Consider the following 21882-nt stretch of genomic DNA (forward strand, 5'->3'; position numbering starts at 1 on the left):
TACAGCCTTGTATACCCCTCACACTTGCTCATCACTAAGCACCCGCTTCTGTCTTTCACCCCAGGGCATCTCCCACATGGTGGGAGCTGCCAAAATGCCCAGGGTTCCCACACCCTAGGCTCTGTGATCCTGAACCTGAACAAGGAGACTGGCTTCTCTTTCTGACTCAGACAATAACTGGGAACTTCCTGTGGACAAGTCATTTAAGCTCCCTCCCCGACTTTTCCAAGAGAAATGTGGATACCTCCAAGGTATCTTGCTCTCTCTGAAACCTATGACAAAGATTACACTGACTACTCCTCAAGTCTGAGGTCCTGGATGGCAAGAAGCTGAGCTTCTCATGTCATGTGTGTGTGGTCCAGTGGTGACCTGGCCCACTCTGGTGGGATGGAGCCCTGAGCGAGTGAATTCACTGCCATACGGGTAGTGAGGCAGGCCTTTTCAGCACGAAGGCGGACCTTATAGTGCTGGTGGGAAACAGAAGCAGCTACTTCGAGGCAAAGGCACCAGCTGAGGGCTCCACCATGGACCAGTATTTCAGCTGCAGGCTAGCTTTGCTGGGCACCCTTTTACTACAGGAAGGAATTAACAAAACGGGTGCACGTGTGTCCTCCTTGGAAGCACAGAGGGGCTGAAAAGAGCATGGGGAGCCTCGTTTTCTTAAGCTTTGCAGAGATGTTCTCTACCAACTTTACAAGGGAGCATTTTCATTTCTACAGCTGTGGATATGTTTCAGCAAACCCAGCTGTCACAGTAGGAACACGAGAGCTGAGCCTAGAAGACACTGGAAATCCTGTGGAAATGTCACTCTGAGTAGAATCAGTGGCTCGGGTGCTTGAGAGGTGGGGGTCCTGCAGCGAAGCTTTCTCTGCCTCCCTGCTCCCCAAGCATCATCCAGCTGCACTCGGAGCCTGCACTACTCACCTGGGCTTTGGTCTCCCCTTTGTCCTTGTAGTAGAAGAGCTGGTCCCCACGGAGCACGAACCAGCGCCGCTGCCAGGTCCTCACGATGCTCCTCTGCTTCTTCAGCCAGCCCGCCTTCAGCACGGGGCCCGGCCTGTGGGGTCCAGGCGACCGTCCCAGGCTCTGGCTCTGTTCCCCCATCACCAGGCTTTTGGAGCGGGCTGGAAGCAAGAACACACAGGGTAGGTGTGAGAGCCGGCAGCATCCTGGCTACCTGTGACTGCAGCACAGGGGCTCAGCCCAGCAAACTTGGCCTTCTCACTCCTGCCCCCCGGGGTCTGGAGGGGCATCTGGCCATCTGTGCCTGCAGGCTGTGGCCTGCAGCCACAGAGGCGGCAACATCAGCATGGTAGGAGCAGCAGCGTCTGAGTTTACCCACCCAGGCTGCCTGGTTAGCTTCTGCTCTGTCTCTGGGATCCCATGCTACCCACTTCTCAGGTACGTTCATCCATCTAGCCATCACTTCATTCATTCAATAACTCATTCACTTATTCACTCACCAAATATTTACAGAGTAACTACTATGTGCCAGGAGTCCCTGGGTAGTGCAAATGGTTAACACACTCAGCTGCTAACTGAACAGTCGGAGGTTCAAGTCCACCCAGAGGTACTTTGGAAGAAAAGCCTGGTGATCACCTCTGAAAAATCAGCCATTGAAAACCATATGGTGCACAGTTCCACTCTGATACACATGGGCTCACCAGGAGTTGGAGCTGACTGGACGGCCACTGGCACTCTGGCCAGGCAGTGTCCCAGGTACTGGGGATAAAGCAGTGAGATAAGAAACAGGTAAAGCCCTGTCCTCGCAGTGCTCACATCCTAGTAGGGCTCCTGTCACTTGGGTTCCATGGTGCCTCCATCTCAACCTTCTCCCTGGTTTATATGAAGCCCTCTCTGGAGACATCAGCGCCCCGAAGCCGCACTGCTGCTTCCCTGGGACCAGCTCCTGGGAGAAAAATGCTGGCAGGTGGAACTGGACTACAGGGTGGTCTGCTTCAGCTGCTGCTGGTGACATGCTGGTGGCTCCCTGGCAGAACTGCTTCTGAGTGCCCGGGAGCCCCTCTGCCCTGCAGCAGGCCCCTGCCAGTGCTCTGCAGGGCCACTGCTGCCCTTCATGGGGATGACTGAGGCTCTTGCCCCGTCACAGGCCTCCCCCTCCCCTCCTTGTTCCTGCCCTCTCTCCTCTGTCCCAAGGAAAACCCTCCCCTCTCCCTGGCCTGTGTCAAGGGTTCTGCTGCAGCGGTCACTAGGAGGGGCCATCCTGGACTCTGGAGGAACACTTCTGGGTTCAAATGTAATCATGCTTGTAATTGTTAGATGACAGATCCTAACTTCTGATTGGAACATGGTCCCTACAGCCCTCAGTTCTTGCATTGCGCCTATGATTGTGGGACTGTGTATGTGTGAGTGTGAATGTGTGTGTGTATGTGTGTGTAAGCTCTACTGTCACACCAGTGGCCACAGCTCCCTCAGCCTGGCCTGCCCTTTGCCCCTGCTTTCCCACTTACCTTGACTTTTCTTACCGGCCTTGCCCACACAGCCCTAGTTCTGGCTGCGTGGTAAGTTACTACCCATCCTTCAAGCTCCAGCTCAAATAACCCCTCCTCCAGGGAGCCTTCCTTCCCAATCTCCTCTTGACAGTCTTCCCTCCCCATCAGGACACCCAGCCTGGCGGCTGGCAATCATCCACGTAGTTGCCTTTCTGACCCACAAGACTGAGGATGGGGATGGGAGGAAATGTCTCATTAGTTCTACCAGTAAAGCCAGCTGTACTTCGGCACGGACAGAAGTGGGCTCTTTCCATGCTTGACCCAGAGCACTGAAGGGGGACTGGCAATCCCTGAGGGCAGTGGGTTTTATCCAGAGACTCAGAAAGGAAGGCACCTCTGGGGAAGCACCAGGACAGTCTGGGCTGCACAGCCCAGCTCCTTCCTGGACACCAGTCCCCTCTGTGAAGTCCAGCCACACCTCCCCCTGGGTGTGAGTTCCACATGTTATCCCATTTACAGGCTGATCCACACCTCCACTTGTCCCCTTCCTGCTGGTCTTGCTCCAAGCGTAACTGTGCTTCCCCCTTTATTTCTAACAGGTACGTACCCTCCCTATGAACCGGTGGACTACATGTTACCTAAAAATCCCCACACTGCTGGGCATTTGGATTCTTTCCAATGTTAGTTATCTAATTAAGGAGGCAGTGGGACCCAGATAAAGACATAGAGGCTTTGGACTAAGGTTGGGCCTGGATCCTGAGTTTGGTTCTGGCTCATTACCAGCTCTGCGACTTGTGTGTGCCTCAGTCTGCTCATCAGCAAGCTGGGTCCATCTGGGATGGTGATACCTGATCCTGCAGAGTGAACGACTTAAAGGAGGAGAGATAACTACACCAGGCAGAGTACTTGGCACTACAAGCCCCAGCAACTGGTGACTGTGATGACAATGATGATGATGGTCACAGAAATGGTGTGGTGGGCATCCCTGTGCAGAACTGTCACCTGAAGATGGCTCCCAGCAGTGGGCTCATGGAGCAGAAGGGATGGACCTTTCTAGGGCCCTTGGTTCTTAAGGGCCATTACACACCGTGTCTTCTAGCGGCAGTGTCAAGTGTTACACCACCAAACTATGCTAGTGTGCCCCTTTGTCCACAGCCATCAGTATTAAATATCGTAATCTGAATATTCCCACTCCATTTCTGGTAGGTATGGAGTGACAGCTGTAACTTAGCTCACCCGGCCTCTGGGTCACTCATCAGGCTGATCTTCCTCTATGGGCTTTTACCAACTCTGAAGCGTCTACTCACTCCCTTTGCCCATTGAGCTGATGGCCTCTGGCAGAAGAGGCTGGGTGGGGGTGGGAAGCTCTCAACAGCTGGAGTCCCCCTGGGTCCATGAGTCACTCCAGCCCTCTTCCCCAGAAGTTTCCTGCAGCTCTGGGAGGGCTGCCCTTTCATTTCCAGGCACCTGCACACCTAGTCTGATGTTTTCCCTGCCCAGGCCCGGCTGCTCTGCCAACCTCAGCAGCCCTGCAGGGGAAGATGCAGATTTGGAAGAAATTCACTGCCTGGGTGAGGCAGGGCTGAGATTGTGGGTATGGCACCCGAAGGGGCCCTCCCCCTCCCAGGGCTATGCATTTTAGCACCTTGTCATGGTGAGTTCTATTGCTCCCTCACGGAGCATTCCTGTATTCACCACAGAGCATTCTAGTGCCCTGTCATGGACAGTTCTAGTGCCCTGTCATGGAGAGTTCTAGTGCCCTGTCTTGGAGAGTTCTAGCGCCCCGTCATGGAGAGTTCTAGCACCCTATCATGGAGAGTTCTAGCACCCTGGCATGGAGAGTTCTAGTGCCCCCTCATGGAGCATTCCAATGTTCATCACAGAGCATTCTAGCGCCCTGTCATGGAGCGTTCTAGCACCCTAGTGTGGAGAGTTCTAGGGCCCCTCATGGGGTGCTCTAGGACCACATCCCCAATTTTGCTCTCTTTTCTTCTACCACACATGCCTGAAGTGACTCCTTCAATGAGATTATAAGTGCTGTCAGAGCTGGGAATGCATTCACCCTCCTTCCACATCCCTCATAGCACCCTGCACAGTGCAGGCACGTAGTAGGAGCTTAATAAAAACCCAGCGACTCATCAGGGGAACACCTCCATGGAGATGCCCAGCAGATGGTTTGATATATGAGACAAGTTCTGGAATAAGATCCAGGCAGAAATAAAGACCTGAAGGGCACCAGTGATCTTTCTGTCAGGGTGCTAGGTGGCATTTGTGGAGGTGCTCTTCCCAGGTGTGTCTGCTCCTGAAGGCTCAGCTTTCTGGGCACAGGAACCATGGATACAGAGCCTGGTGATGAGCAGGTGCCTAGCATATTTGGTCATCAATGACTATGGGGCTGGCTGCAAGACTAGCTTGGAGTTCCCTCAGTGAGGCAGGGCAACAGAGTGAGGGTGTTCTTGGCCCTGGTCCCCAAGCTCCGGGCAGTAGCCCTCCTGAGAGCTGCAGGTATGGAGGGAGCAGGCTGGGGAGGCCTTCAGGCAGGAAGCTATCGCCAGGCTCTATTTCAGCTGATGCTCACATCCCTGAGGGCCTCACCCAGCCCTGCCCCTAGACCCTGGTGGAGGAGAGGAAAGGCCAGCTCCTGCCCCTCCAGTTCACCAGAGAGGAGCTTCCAGCAGACACCGCTGAGTTTATCACACCAGCCGAGGTTTTTCTATGTGATCAACACACAGATGTTACTTATAAAGCTGATCTAACTTCTTGAAGGGAAAATATCATTATAAGTTATTAATAACTATCATTCCTGTCCTCAGCACTTCCTTTAATCAATGTATTCAGTGCTGTAAATAGTTAAATCAAGCATTCAAATCAAACAGCTCTGATGTTCGAAGGCCCCAGAACTGATTCGAGTTTCTGGAGATGGCCCAAGAGCCAGGCCCAGGGCGGGGCTGTGACTGGGGTGCTCTTTACCCTTCTCAGAGTTGTCACTACTCTGCTCACAAGCACATCATTCATGCATTCATTCATTCATCCACAGTCTGCTGAACTCCAGGTAAAGCGTAGAATCCTGAGTTGATCATGTCCCTGAGAGGCCCCGAGTCTGCCAGGGAAGTAAATCACAAAGTACAACCATTCAGGGATGAAGAGCCGCAGGTCACATGAGAGTCAGGCACGGGCTCAGAGGACCCCGAGGGGGAGCAGTGGCCTGAGCCTTGAAATGATCAGAATTCCAGCGGCCTAACGTGGGGGAGTTGGGGCTCGGATTGGGGAAGGAGGGCTGATGGGGCATTGCTGCCTCTTGGCTGAAATCAGTGCCTTTCCCCGACAAGCATCTGTTGAGGGAGCAGCCCACACACAGCCTCTCCTTCCCTACTGCCCAGGCCCGGCCAATCCTTTCTATTTGGAGACTTCGTCCTCTCGAAACTGCTCTGATCAAACCCAACAGTCTTGTTTCGGGTCTCAGCCCGTGACCCCTTGGTGGCACCGGGCACTTTAATCCCTTCTCCTTCAAGAAATTCTTCCTGTTTCCTTGGCTCTGCCCAGGTTCCCTCCCATACCTCTTACCACTCCCCGAGTTCGCTTTCAGCTTCCACTTCCTCTGCCCTTCCCAAAGCCCTGCTCTTCCCCAGGGATGCCCCCAACCAAAAAAAACAAAACCAATCAAACCAGTTGCTAGTAAGCCGATTCCTCCCCACGTGGACCCCATGTTGTCCAGCAGAACTGTGCTCCACAGGGTTTCCAACAGCTGCTTTTTGGAAGCAGATTGCCAGGACCTTCTTCTGAGGCATTGCTGGGTGGACTCAAAGCACCAACCTTTCCTTTAAGCAGCCGAGCGCTTAATCATTTGCATCACCAGGAGACTCCAGCCACCCTCTATTCTATCATGAGCCCTGAGTCTTTATTTCTGCCCGGACCTTACTCTGGAACTGCAGACTCACTCATCACACAGTCTGCTGAACGTCTTCATAGAGGCGTCCCCTGATTACCTAAACCTACGTCCAAATTTAACTCTCGCGTTTTTCTCCCGAGCCTGCTCCTCCACCCCACTCTCTCATCAGGGGTGCTCCCGACCAGCCCGTCTTGACAGCCAGGAGTTGTTCTGACAAATCTCCCCCAAACCCTGCATTGAATTAGCCGCCAAAGCCTGAAGGTGCTCCCCCTGCACTGCCCTTCCCTTCCACTTCCCCTTTACAGCAGTTCAAACGTCGGCCAGGCCTGCTTGGACCACACCCAGAGCTTCTCTCCTGCCCTCCAGGGGAATCTCCAAGGAGATACGCAGCCACTAAGGAAATTTTCCAAAACACAGAGACAGTCATTTCACTCCCTTTCTCAAAAGCAGCTGCAGCAGCTACTCGGTACAAAGCGCCATCCAGAGCTCCCCTGCCATGCACGCCCCTTCGGAGTGCAGCTAGCCCACCCTCCCCACGCAGCTCCGCCTCGGCCCAGGCTAATGGTAGACAACGGTGTCTGCACGGTGCACTCACATGGGGCCTGACAGACACAGGTCTCCAGGTGTGTTGAGTCAGAACTTCTCGGGAAGAACCTGGGAATCTGGATTTTTAGCATCCCAGGTAGCTCTGATACAATCTCTGCCCTGGGCTCTGCTCACAGCAGACAACTTCGCACCTGCTCGAAGTCCACCCTACGGTAATGCCCTCTCTCTCACATTCTCTGTCAGGGTCCTATCCTCTACTTGGTGTGGTCCACGCAGCTCTCCGAGACCCTCCACTGAAATCAGTCTCTTCCTTTTCACTTCAATCTGATCTTTAAAATGGCACAGGTAACAGCCTCTCATATGTTGTCTGTGTATAGCCCTAAACTTCCTACAAGACCAGGGTCCCTGGAGGGCACACCTGGGGCTGGCAGGGCATGGAATCCTTTGACAGAATGATGCTGGACCAGGAAGGAGGTTGAGCTGGGGTATGGTGGAACAGCAGGGGCTGCCAAGGGACCCAGTTTCCTTCTGGGGAGCCGCCACACATGTGCACACACATATGCTCGTGTGTGTGAAAATGAACGTGCATGAAATAGTTTGTGCACGTGTGTGTGCTGCATGTGCGTGTGGGTAAGGATGAGCATTTCAGTGTGAATGTGTGTGTGCTATGTGTGTGTGGGTAAGTGTATGAGTGTTTAAGTGTGAATGTGTGCGTGCTGCGTGTGTGGGTAAGTGTATGAGCGTTTAAGTGTGAGTGTGTGGTGTGTGGTGTGTGTGTGGGGGCTAAGTGTATGAGTGTTTAAGTGTAAATGTGTGTGGTGTGTGTGTGGGGGTAAGTGTATCAACATTTAAGTGTGAGTGTGTGTGTGTGCTGTGTGTGGGGATAAGTGTATGAACATTTAAGTGTGAGTGTGTGTGTGTGCTGTGTGTGTGGGGGTAACTGTATGAGTGTTTAAGTGTGAATGTGTGTGTCGCGTGTGAGTGAGTAAATATGAACACTTAAGTGTGAGTGTGTGTGTGTGCTGTGTGTGTGTGGTGGTAAGTGTATGAGCATTTAAGTGAGTGTGAGTGTGTGGTGCGTGTGTGTGTGGGGTAAGTGTATGAGTGTTTAAGTGTGAGCGTGTGTGTGTGCTGTGTGTGTGGGGGAAAGTGTATGAGCGTTTAAATGTGAGTGTGTGTGCTATGTGGGGGGTAAGTGTATGAACATTTAAGTGTGAGTGTGAGTGTGTGGTGTGTGGGGGTAAGTGTATGAGCGTTTAAGTGTGTGAGTGTGTGCTGTGTGTGGGGGTAAGTGTATGAGCATTTAAGTGTGAATGTGTGTGCTGCGTGTGTGTGTGGGTAAGTGTATGAGGGTTTAAGTGTGAGTGTGTGGTGTGTGTGTGCTGTGTGTGTGGGGTAAGTGAGCATTTAAGTGTGAGTGTGAGTGTGTGGTGTGTGGGGGGTAAGTGTATGAGTGTTTAAGTGTGAGTGTGTGGTGCGTGTGTGGGGGGTAAGTGTATGAGTGTTTAAGTGTGAGTGTGAGTGTGTGGTGCGTGTGTGAGTGGGGGTAAGTGTATGGGCGTTTAAGTGTGAATGTGTGTGCTGCGTGTGTGTGTGGGTAAGTGTATGAACGCTTAAGTGTCAGTGTGTGGTGTGTGTGGGGGTAAGTGTATGAACATTTAAGTGTGTGTGTGTGTGCTGTGTGTGGGGGGTAAGTGTATGAGCGTTTAAGTGTGAATGTGTGTGCTGTGTATGTGGGGGTTAAGTGTATGAATATTTAAGTGTGAGTGTGTGTGTGCTGTGCATGTGGGGGGGTAAGTGTATGAGCATTAAAGTGTGTGTGTGTGTGCCGTGTGTGTGTGGGTAAGTGTATGAACATTTAAGTGTGAGTGTGTGTGTGCCGTGTGTGTGTGGGTAAGTGTATGAGCATTTAAGTGTGAGTGTGTGTGTGCTGTGTGGGGGGTAAGAGTATGAACATTTAACTGTGAGTGTGAGTGTGTGGTGTGTGTGTGGGGGTGTAAGTGTATGAACATTTAACTGTGAGTGTGAGTGTGTGGTGTGGGGGGGCGTAAGTGTATGAGCACTAAAGTGTGAGTGTGTGTGTGTGCCGTGTGTGTGTGGGTAAGTGTATGAACATTTAAGTGTGAGTGTGTGGTGTGTGTGGCAAAGTGTATGAGTGTTTAAGTGTTTCTGAGTGTGAGTGTGTGGTGCGTGTGTGTGGGCAAGTGTATGAACATTTAAGTGTGAATGTGTGTGTCGGGGTAAGTGTATGAGTGTTTAAGTGTTTCTGAGTGTGAGTGTGCTACGTGTGTGTGGGCAAATGTATGAACATTTAAGTGTGAATGTGTGTGTCGGGGTAAGTGTATGAGCATTTAAGTGAGTGTGAGTGTGGTGCGTGTGTGGGGGGTGTCTGAACATTTAACTGTGAGTGTGAGTGTGTGGTGTGTGGGGGGGTGTAAGTGTATGAACATTTAAGTGTGAGTGTGTGGTGTGTGTGTGGGAAAGCGTAGGAGTGTTTGTTTCTGAGTGTGAGTGTGTGGTGCGTGTGTGTGGGCAAATGTATGAACATTTAAGTGTGAATGTGTGTGTCGGGGTAAGTGTATGAGCATTTAAGTGTTTGAGTGTGAGTGTGGTGCGTGTGTGGGGGTGTCTGAACATTTAACTGTGAGTGTGAGTGTGTGGTGTGTGTGGGGGGCGTAAGTGTATGAACATTTAAGTGTGAGTGTGTGGTGTGTGTGTGGGAAAGCGTAGGAGTGTTTAAGTGTTTCTGAGTGTGAGTGTGTGTGCTGTGTGGGGGGTAAGTGTATGAACATTTAACTGTGAGTGTAAGTGTGTGGTGTGTGTGGGGGGCGTAAGTGTATGAACATTTAAGTGTGAATGTGTGGTGTGTGTGAGGGAAAGTTTATGAGTGTTTAAGTGTTTCTGAGTGTGAGTGTGTGGTGCGCGTGTGTGGGCAAGTGTATGAACGTTTAAGTGTGAATGTGTGTGTCGGGGGTAAGTGTATGAGTGTTTAAGTGTTTCTGAGTGTGAGCGTGCTGCGTGTGTGTGTAGGCAAGTGTATGAACATTTAAGTGTGAACGTGTGTGTGGTGCGTGTGGAGGGTAAGTGTATGAGCATTTAAGTGTTTCTGAGAGTGTGAGTGTGGTGCGTGTGTGGGGGGTAAATGTATGAGTGTTTAAGTGTGAATGTGTGCATGGTGCATGTGTGTGGGGGGGGTGTGTTTTTGAGTGAGTGTGTGTTGCATGTGTGTGCGAAAGCACATGGGTGCATGTGCACGAGTGTGTACACGAGTGTATGTATGAGCCTGTGTGCATGGATGTGGAAGTGTGTTCACGTGTGTTTGTGTGAGCGTGTGTGTATCCATGCGCACACGCACCTGTCTCGAGCAATCCTAAATTCAGAATCCAGGGGTTTAGGGCCAGGTGGTCAGCTCACAGAGGAGACCCTGAGCCCCGAGTGTGGTGTCCTGAGATCCTCACCAGTGAGTCAGGCTGTGTCATGGATTGAATTGTGTCCCCCAGAAATAGGTGTCAACTTGGTGAGGCCATGATTCCCAGTAGTCTGTGGCTGTCCTCCATTTTGTGATTGTAATTTTATGTTAAAGAGGATTAGCCTGGATTTGTAACACCCTTACTGAGGTCACATCCCCGATCCAAAGTAAAGGGAGTTTCCCTGGAGTGAGGCCTGCATCACCTTTTCTCTCTCAAGAGATAAAAGGAAAGGGAAGGAAGCAGAGAGTTGGGGATGTCATACCACCAAGAAAGCAGCACCAGGAACAGAGCACGTCCTTTGGACCTGGGGTCCCTGTGCCCGAGAAGCTCCTCGACCAGGGGAAGACTGAGGACAAGGACCTTCCTCCAGAGCTGACAGAGAAAGCCTTCCCCTGGAGCTGATGCCTGAATTCGGACTTCTAGCCTACGGGACTGTGAGAGAATAAACTTCTCTTCGTTAAAGCCATCCACTTGTGGTATCTCTGTTATGGCAGCACAGCTGTTAGGAAACTGGAGAAGCTGGTGGGACCACTCCAAGGGGGAGAGGCAGAGGGTGGCAGGCAGGAGAAGGGCATCTCTGGGTGGTGTGGAGAGCAGTGGGTCATCCTGAGAGACCACTGGGAGTAGACTGATGGTGCGTGGAGGGTGAGAGAGAGTGGTCCAGGGTTGTTTCCGTTCAGGAGGACATGGCCAGGAGGAAGTCAGATGTGGAGTCTGGAGCGTGAAGAGAGAGCGGGGCTGGAGAGAGAGGACGGCAGGTTAACGTCCCACAGGTAGGAGGTGCTCAGGAAGTATTTGCTGGATGAATATTACAGACATAATAGCAGTGACTATTCTCCAAGTAGTCATACTCTGTATGCTACTCACTGGAACGAGTGCTTATGTGAATTATTCCGTTTAATCCTATGGCCAGGTGTCACTGCTTCTGTCTACAGATGTACGCACAGAGGCTTCCAGAGGCTAGGGCATTCGCTTAGGTCACACCACTAGTAAGCGGCATAGCCTTCTCATGAACCTGTTTGCCCAACTACTTCAGGGCCTATACACCTAACCCCCTCACAAAACTGCTATGGCATTCAGGTGATCTGCCAGGAAGCTTCTAGAGTGAGCAAACAAGAGGACTAAACCCTGTGGAACTCAGTACAGAGAATGGGAAAAGGAAGAGTAGCTTGCAAAGGACAGTGAGGAAGAGCAGCCAGAGAAATGGCAGAACAATCAGGACAGAGAGGGGTCAGAGGAGACAAGCAGAGCGCTTCAAGAAAGTGATAAAGAATATCAACCTAACAGAGTTAAGGTCCGTGGGAGGTAGTGGCATGGGTGGAGGGTGGGGCAGGGACTCCATTACAGAGGGCCAGGGGATGAGCTGGGGAGGGGGCAGTGCAGCAAAAAGTATGGAGAACCCTTTCAGGCACTTTCCCCATGAAAGAGAAGAGAGAAAGAAAACAGTCTCTGGAGGAAAGCAGGAGCCCAGGAAGGATGTCCCTTGTAAGATGGGAGGGACTTGAGCACATCCCAACCCCTGAGGGCTGAGGGCCATGGGCTAGGGAGGGGTTGGAGCTGTGGGCATCGGGTGGGTGGGGACTGAGTCAGAGAGGGGCTGCTGGGAGGTGGAAGGCTGTGGATCAAAGCTAAGGTGCTGGTGGGGGTTAGCTTGGGACAGCAAGGGCAGGGATGGCTGTGGATACGGGTCCTGCAGTAGCTGAAAAGGCCCACAGCCCAGTGGTTTTTGTCATTGCAGCCCTGTTCAGGGTGCCTGGCCAGCTGGGACCCTACATGCTGGAGGTTCAGAGACCCCATCTGTGCCCCATGATGCTCTTCGTGATCAGCCCTGACTGTGCCGCCACACCCCTTGATGTTGCCTTGCTGTACCTGGGCCAGGACTCTAGAATCCTTCAGGTGCCCTGGCCCAGACTGTGCTGGTGGCCATCTGGCCTGGGGAAGTCCTCAAGCTCAGAGGAGTTGGGGGCTGCAGAGCTATCTCAGCTGCTGGGCATTTGTAGGCTTGGCTATTGTTGCATTTAGCATTGGCCTGGCCTTCTTAGAAAAGCTAGAGGTAGACAAAGGGAGTTTCACTTCTTCTCTGGGCCTGGGATGAACAGAAATGGAAGAAAGAGAAACTCAATGGCAGGGACAGGGCTGGGCTGGGGATGGGTGGGCAGTGGAAGGGTAGACATGCCTCAAGTGCCTACAATGACTAGCCTTGGTGCCAAGTGGTTGGCATAAGTGACTTCACTTAGTTCTCAGAATACCCCTAAAAGTTCTGAAGGGCAGTCAGCCTGGACCAGAATGGGAAGTTGGGCTGGTGTATGTCTTAGTATCTTAGTGAGACTGTAACACAAATACCACAACTGGGTGGCTTTAAAGAATAGAAATAAATTTTTTTACAGTTCTGGAGGCTGAACGCCCAAATCAGGGTCTCAGCTGTGTCAATTACTTCCTTGTTGGTAGCCTTGGCATTCTTGACTTGTAGATGATTCTCACATGGCATCTGTTGTCCCCTGTGTGCATATCTCTATATCTGCTCTGTTCTTTTTATAAGTTAGAAGTGATTAGGTTTAGGACCCACCCTACATTGGTATGAGCCTATTAACATAACGAAAGAAACCTTCCATTTCCAAACAGGGTCATATTTACAGGTACAGGGGTGAGCATTTCAACAATATTTGGGGGGTACAATTCAATTCATAACATCCCACCCTTTGGCCCCCTAAAATTAATGTCCTTCTCATGTGCAAAAAACAATCATCCTATCACACCACATTTCTTCCTAAATTGAACCTGGGTCTGGGCCACCAATTGAGCAATGGGAGAACTAGAAGTCCTAAAAATTTACATCCTCCTCCCAGGGCAGCGCTAGGCCAACGACTAGTGGATGTGGGAGCGCGAAGGCCCCTGCAATCTTGTTTCTAGTGGGGAACAGCTCTGAGGAGGTGTCATTTACACTTCAGAGTCCCCTGAGGGATCAGGCTAAGGCCCCTTTACTGAGCTTTGCACCTATGCTTGGCTCCCCCCACTCTCCCACTGGACTCCCTTGGGTGTCCCACTCTAATAAATCACTGCACACAAATCCTAATGTCAGGCCCTCTTCCAGACAGGCCCACCTAATACATCATGACACAGAAGGCTTCATTTTTTTCAAGTTAGTCTGTATTGGTTTTGGCGGAGGCTTTTCAGCAGCTGTGGGGGCCTCTGGGCCTGCACAAAGCTTGCTGGGGTGAAGGATGTTTTTCCATCTGTGAGCTCTGTAAGTGTCTCTGGGAAATGGTGCAGCCCCAGAAGCATGGAAGAGAGGCTGCAAGAGAGCTAAAACACAATTGATTTATACAAGTCGATGGGATTTTAAAGCCAGGCTGAGGAAACAGCAAGATGGAGCTCAGAGCTGAATTGATTTAAAGTATTGAGGCTGAAAGACTGATTGAAAGAGAGAGGTGAGGTAATGGAAGAGGCACTTTGGAGGGGCTGGGACAAGATGGTTTCATAAAGTTAATGCAACTTTCAGCCAAGGGGAACCCTCTTTCAGGGTCTCAGGATGTCCTGGGAATATTGCAAGAGCTTCTGATGATTTATTATTCCATGGTCCTGATTACCTGCTACCTCTTTTTTTTTTAAACTTGTTATTTAGCATTCCTTCTGAACTCCATTTAGCCATTTGTCCTTTCCTAGGTCCCCAGTCTGAGGGGTCTAGAGAACAAGCCTGGCCTTGCCAACGGGTGTCACTTCAGGACCCAAAGGACAAAAGACAAGATGCACAACTTACTCCCACTTAAGCGAAAAAAAAAAAAAAAAAAGTTGCCGTCGAGTTGACTCCAACTCATGGCAAGCCCAGAGTAAAAGCGTGTTCCGTAGCGGCTGATTTTTTGGAAGTAGATGGCCAGGTCCTTCTTCTGAGGTGCTCTGGATGGACTTGACCCTCTAACCTTTTGGTTAACAGCTGAGTTTGTTAACCATTTGTACCACCCAGGGACTCCAAGTAAAAATCACTAAATTGTAAATTAGTGGCAGTAACCTAAAAAGTTAAGATTATTTTTCATAATGGTTATTTCAATGTCTTTTAAAAATCAATATAAAAGATCACATTCTTAAAGTTGTTTTTATTGGCTGTTCTTCCATCTGCCTCCAGGATCTGCTCATGCTGGCTCTCGGCAGCAGAGTGAGGAGCATGAGGAGTGGCCAGAGCAGCCTCACCTGTGTCCCACACCAAGGAACAACGCAGAAGACAGGGTGTACTTCCTGTCCAACTGTGACCCCCAAACATCTTATCTGTACTTCTGTGCATCATCCACTTCAAACTCAATGGTGCTTATCATTCGGTTACCCACTCGTCCAGTGTTTGGTGACTTCCACTGTGTATCTGGAGTCTTTGGGTGGTGCAGATGGTTAACATGCTCAGCTGCTAATCAAAGGGTTGGAGGTTTGAGTCTACCCAGAGATGCCTCAAAAGGAAGGCCTGGATACCTACTTTTAAAAAAATCAGCAACTGAAAACACTATGAAGCAAGAGGCGGGGCCAAGATGGTAGAGTAGTCAGATGCTTACTGTGGTCCCTCTTACAACAAAGATCCAAAAAAACAAGTGAATTGATTATATATGACAATCTAGGAGCCCCGAACATCAAAGGCAAACTTGAGAAATTGGACTGAGGATCTGGGGAAGGGAAAGACGGTTCAGAAGCAGTGAGTAGTTGCCAGACCTGACCTGGCGAGAACTGGCATCCTGAAGGCCAGATGCGTTGGTGCGAGTGCAGTAAGGCAAGCAGTGGCATTCAGGGTGCATTTCCCACAATGGGAGAATCCAACCGGCAGAGTTCACTCATGCCTCCAGAATCAGTGAAAAGTGGCATGCAATCCAAAAAAGATAAGTGCTTTCGTCTAATTTACTGAGCAAAAAACACCCCTTTGGGAAAAAATCTTTCCCATTTAACTGACTCCTCCCTGCTTTGCACCAGTCCTGAGTCAGCTTCAGTAATAGCTGCCTTCCCTGGGCTGGAAGTACAATCTGTCACATGTCCTGAGCCATTCTCCTGGCCTTGGAGAAGGAACAAATTAACAAACAGGTAAAAAATAATCTGCCAGCTTCCCTAAGCCAGGACCTCAGGGCAGAAACAGCTCCTTTGCCTAGGCACAGACATAAGGGGTCCATAGAATTTGAATGCCTTTCACTCCTGCATAGAACTGTGTGGATCCATTTCAACAGCATAGGCCCTCATTAGGACAGAACAACAGGGTATATACCTGAAGTCTAATTTCAACTATTTCAGCTACGTGGGTGGAGAGGAAGGTTCATGACATTTGACACCGCTCTGTCTATTAAATGGGGTCCTCACCTACCCACATCAGGGGATTGAAGACTGCTGGCTCCACCCATGCCACCTAGCGACCCCCAACAGGCGTCCAAGGATAGGTGGTGCCTCCCAGTCCTTATAGCCAACAGCACTGGGTACCCATATTCCAGCTGCAAGACCCACTCACCTATACACTCCAGGGAAGAGGGACATGCTTTCCTCACATTCTCTCAGGGGTGGTTGTCAGCCCCCTACCTTGCTCAGCCCATGACCCCCTACTGCAGCCAGATACCTGTGCCTACACCAATCACCCCTGCTCATCTAAGACTGTAGGTGAGAGCCTGCACCATGCACTTGGTGACTGACTACCTAGACACCTGAGCTGAATCCATACCAGAAAATAAATGGACTCCTGTGCTCATATACCTAGTAGCAGCTCTAACCACTTGATGACAGGACATTAGCATTTCAAAGGTGCTGTCTTAGTAATCTAGTGCTGTTATAACCGAAATGCCACAAGAGGATGGCTTCAACAAAGAGAAATTTATTCTTTCACAGTCTAGTAGGTTAAAAGTCCAAATTCAGGGCATCAGCCACAGAGGAAGGCTTTTTCTTTCTGTCCGCTCTGGAGGAACGTCCTTGTCATCCATCTTCCCTTGGTCTGGGAGCATCTCAGCGCAGTAACCTCAAGTCCATAGGACGTGCTCTGCTCCCAGCACTGCTTTATTGGTAGTATGAGGTCCCCATATCTCTCTGCTCACTTCTCTCTTTTATATCTCAAAGATATTGGCTTAAGATACTACCTAATCTTGTAGACCTCATCAATATAACTGATGTTAATCTATCTTACTACATCATAATGATAGGATTTACAACATATAGGAAAATCACATAAAATGGTGGTCAATCACAAAATACTGGGACTCATGGCCCACCTAAGTTGGCAGATATTTTTGGGGGACACAATTCAATCCATAATAGGTGCCAATAATCATACTAGATCACTCGAGCAGCTTATTTGGGCATATCAAAACAAAACAAAATAAGAAACTGAGACACAGTAAGCAAACATAAACACATACAACAACTTATTGATAGCTCAGAGACAACAGTCAATATCAAATCACATAAAAAGGTAGAGAACGATGGCTTCAGCAAGCTCCCAAAACAAAGAATCAAGAAATCTTCCTATGAAGATGTCTTCCTGGAATTACCAGAGGTAGAATAAAGTAGATTAATATATAGAACTCTTCAAGAGATCAGAAAGGAGACCAGGAAGGACAACGAGCGAAGCAGCACACAGACAAAGCATCAGACGAACTTAAGAAGATTATGGAAGGGCATAATGACAAATTTAATAGGCTGCAAGAATCCACAGAAAGACAGCAAACAGAAATCCAGAAGATTAACAATAAAATTTCAGAATTAGACAATGCAATAGAAACTTACGGGATCAGAATTAAGGAACTAGAACTCAAAATTAGTGAGATTGAAGATAAAGCACTTGACACCAACATATTTGAGGAAAAATCACATAAAAGGATTAAAAAAAAATGAAGAAACCTTAAGAATCATGTGGGACTCTAACAAGAGGAATAACCTTCAAATGCTTGGAGTACCAGAATAGGAAGGGATAACAGAAAATATAGACAGAATTGCTGAAGATTTCTTGGCAGAAAACATCCCTGATATCATGAAAGATGAGAAGATATCTATCCAAGATGCTTATCGAACCCCACACAAGGTAGATCCAAAAAGAAAGTCACCAAGACATATTATAATCAAACTTGCCAAAAACAAAGATAGGGAGATTAAGAGCAGCTAGCGGTAAATGAAAAGTCACCTACAAAGGAGAGTGAATAAGACTAAGCTCGGGCTACTCAGCAGAAATCATGCAGGCAAGAGGGCAATGGGATGATATATACAAAGACTTGAAGGAAAAAAATTGCCAGCCAAGAATTATATATCCAGTGAAACTGTGTCTTAAATATAAAGGCAAAGTTAGGACACTTCCAGATAATTAGAATTTGTAAAAGCCAAACAAAATTGCAAGAAATACTAAACAGAGTCCCCCAGTTAGAAAATCAATAATATCAGGTAAAAACCGAAGACTAGAACACAGAACCGAGCAAACAGATATCAACCCTGATAGGGAAAGCACAAAAATAAATCAAAGCTAAAACACTCAAAACAGGGAATCAGAGACATTATTATGTAAAAGGTGACAACATTAAAACAAAAAAGAGGGATTAAAAAACGTAGTCATAGATCTTTCATATGGAGAGGAAGTCAAGGCACTGTAAACAAAGAAAAGACTGGTTTAAACTTAGAAGAATATGGTAGATATTAAGGTAACCACAAAAGAAACTAACAATCCTACACATCAAAATAGAAACCAAGAAAAACATAGACTCAGAAAAAAAAAGCAACAGCAATGAAAAACAGGGAAAGACAATATATAAAGAAAAACAACTCAACACAGAAAATTAAGTGGAAAAAAGAAACTGTCAACAACATACAAAAAAAGCCACGAAAATGACAGCACTAAACTCATACCTATCCATAATTACGCTGAATGTAAATGGACTAAATGCACCAATAAAGAGACAGAGAGTGGCAGAATGGATTTAAAAAAAAAAACACGATCTGTTGATATGCTGCCTAGAAGAGACATACCTTAGACTTAAAGACACAAACAAAGACTCGAAGGATGGAAAAAAATATATCAAGCAAACAAGAATCAAAAAAGAGCAGGAGATAAACCTGATAACAGCTCTAGCCATCTGGGGACAGGACACCAGAGATCCAAAGGCGAAAATCATCAAGCTACCTGACTTAAACAACCCATATAGGCATATCAAAAGAAAACAAAGCAGAAACTATGACCCAGTAAGCAAACATAAAATAAACTAATACAATAACTTATAAATGGCTCGAGGACAACAGTCAATATAAAGTCACATAAAGAAACAGACCATGATCATCTCAACAAGCTCTCAAAACAAAGACTCAAGGGATCTTCTAGATGAAAGTGCCTTCCTGGAATTGCCAGAGGCAGAATACAAAAGATTAATATACAGAACCCTTTAAGACATCAGGAAGGAAATGAGGCAATACGCAGAACAAGCCAAGGAATATACAGATAAAGCAACTGAAGAAATTAAAAAGATTATTGAGGAACATATTGAAAAATTTAATAAGCTGGAAAAATCCATAGACAGACAGCAATCAGTAATTCAGGAAATTAACAATAAAATTATAAAAGTAGACAACTCAATGAAAGTCAGAGAAGCAGAATTAACCGAGTGGAAGGCAGAATTTCTGAATTTGAAGATAAATCACTTGGCACTAATATACTTGAAGAAAAATCAGATAAAAGAATTAAAAAAAATGAAGAAACCTTGAGAATCATATGGGACTCTATCAAGAGAAATAACCTACGAGTGATTGGAGTACCGGAACAGGGAGGTATAATAAAAAATACAGAGAAAATTGTTGAAGATTTGTTGGCAGAAAACTTCCCTGATAATGTGAAAGATGAGAAGATATCTATCCAAGATGCTCATCGAACTCCATATAGAGAAAGTCACCAAGACATATTATAATCAAGCTTTCCAAAACCGAAGATAAAGAGAGAATTATAAGAGCAGTGAGGGATAAACGAAAAGTCACCTACAAAGGAGAGCCAAAACGAATAAGCTTGGACTACTTAGCAGAAGCCATGCAGGCAAGAAGGCAATGGGAGGACATGTTTAAAAAAATGAAGGAAAAAAAATTGCCTACCAAGAATCATATATTCATCAAAACTGTCTCTTAAATATAAAGGTGAAATTAAGACATTTCCACATTAACACAAGTTGAGGGAATTTGTCAAAACCAAAACAAAACTACAAGAAATATTAAAGGGAGTTCTTTGGTTAGAAAATCAATAATATCAGGTATCAACGCAGGACTAGAACACTGGGCAGAGCAACCAAAACTCAACCCAGACAGGGAAATCCAAAAAAACAAAGCAAGATTATAGAAAAAAAAAAAAAAGCACAAAACAGGGTGACAGCAATGTTATTATATAAAAGAAGACAATATTAAAATAATAAAAAGGGACTAAGAAATATAATCATACACCTTCTATATGGAGAGGAAGATACGGCAATACAAAGAAATAAAAGTTACTGTTCAACTTAGAAAAATAAGGGTAGATAATAAGGTAACCACAAAAGAGAAACTATCCTACTCATCAAAATAAAATACAAGGGAAAAATACAGACTCATCAGACACAAAATCAACAACAATAAACATGAGGAAAGGACAATATATAAAGAAAATCTACTCAGCACATAAAATCAAGAGGGAAAAAGAAACTGTCAACAACACACACAAAAAGACATCAAAATGATAGCACTAAATTCATACCTATCCATAATTACCCTGAAAGTAAATGGACTAAATGCACCAATAAAGAGATAAAAAGATAGAGAGGGGCAAAATGGATTAAAAAACAAGATCTATCTATATGTTGCCTACAAGAGACACACCTTAGACTTAGAGACACAAACAAACTAAAACTCAAAGGATGGGAAAAAATATATCAAGCAAACAACAATCCAAAAAGAGCAGGAGTGGCAATATTAATTTCTGACAAAATAGACTTTAAAGTTAAATCCATCAGAAAGGATAAGGAAGGACACTATATAATGATTAAAGGGACAATACACCAAGAAGATATAACCATATTAAATATTTATGCACCCAATGACAGGGCTGCAAGATACATAAAACAAACTCTGTCAGCATTGAAAAGTGAGATAGACAGCTCCACAATAATAGTAGGAGACTTCAACACACCACTTTCAGTGAAGGACAGGACATCCAGAAAGAAGCTCAATAAAGACATGGAAGATCTAAGTGCCACAGTCAACCAACTTCACCTCATAGACATATACAGAACACTCCACCCAACAGCAACCAACTATACTTTCTTTTCTAGTGCACATGGAACATTCTCTAGAATAGACCACATATTAGGTCATAAAGCAAGCCTTAGCAGAATCCAAAACACTGAAATATTACAAAGTATCTTCTCTGACCGTAAGGCCATAAAAGTGGAAATCAATAACAGAAAAAGCACAGAAAAGAAATCAAACACTTGGAAACTGAACAATACCCTGCTCAAAAAAGACTGGATTATAGAAGATATTAAGGATGGAATGAAGAAATTCATAGAATCCAATGAGAATGAAAACACTTCCTATCAGAACCTTTGGGACACAGAGAAAGCAGTGCTCAGAGGACAATTTATATCAATAAATGCACACATGAAAAAAAAGGGCCAAAATCAAAGAATTATCCTGATAATTTGAACAAATAGAAAGAGAGCAACAAAATAAACCCTCAGGCACCAGAAGAAAACAAATCATAAAAATTAGAGCAGAACTAAAGGAAATAGAAAACAAAAAACAATTGAAAGAATTAACAAGATCAAAAGCTGGTTCTCTAAAAAAATCAACAAAATTGATAAAACATTGGCTAAGCTGACAAAAAAAAAAAAACAAAACAGGAGAGGAAGCAAATAACCCAAATGAGAAATGAGATGGGCGATATTACAACAGACCCAACTGAAAGGAATCATATCAGATTACTATGAAAAACTGTACTCTATCAAATTTGAAAACCTAGAAGAAATGGATGAATTCCTAGAAACACACTACCAACCTAAACTAACACAAACAGAGGTAGAACAACTAAATAGACCCATAACGAAAAGAGAGATCGAAATGGTAATCAAAAAACTCCCAAGAAAAAAAAAGCCCTGGTCTGGACGGCTTCACTGCAGAATTCTACCAAACATTCAGAGAAGAGTTAACACCACTACTACTAAAGGCATTTCAGAGCATAAAAAAGGATGGAATACTCCCAAACTCATTCTATGAAGCCAGCATATCCCTGATACCAAAACCAGGTAAAGACACCACAAAAAAAAAAAAGAAAATCACAGACCTATATTCCTCATGAACTTAGATGCAAAAATCCTCAACAAATTCTAGCCAACAGAATTCAACAACATATCAAAAAAATAATTTACCATGACCAAGTGGGATTCATACCAGGTATGCAGGGATGTTTTGACATTAGTAAAACACTTAATGTAATCCATTACATTAATAAAACAAAAGACAAGCATCACACGATCTTATCAATTAATGCAGAAAAGGCTTTTGACAAAGTCGAACACCCGTTCATGAT

At 46.6% G+C, this 21882-nt stretch overlaps 1 protein-coding gene across 3 annotated transcripts in view; it reads right to left on the reverse strand.

The window, feature by feature from the left end:
- ARHGAP22 (Rho GTPase activating protein 22) overlaps positions 1-21882 on the reverse strand; it is a 229692-nt gene that overhangs the window by 186485 nt on the left and 21325 nt on the right. For all 3 annotated transcript variants that reach the window (XM_049854933.1, XM_049854932.1, XM_049854934.1), the window contains exon 2: positions 925-1124. In XM_049854933.1, coding sequence (XP_049710890.1) covers positions 925-1124 — 200 coding nt within the window. The remainder of the gene's footprint in view (positions 1-924; positions 1125-21882) is intronic.

The sequence above is a fragment of the Elephas maximus genome, chromosome 16 (genome assembly GCF_024166365.1).
Source record: "Elephas maximus indicus isolate mEleMax1 chromosome 16, mEleMax1 primary haplotype, whole genome shotgun sequence".
In the NCBI taxonomy this organism is placed as follows: Eukaryota; Metazoa; Chordata; class Mammalia; order Proboscidea; family Elephantidae; genus Elephas; species Elephas maximus.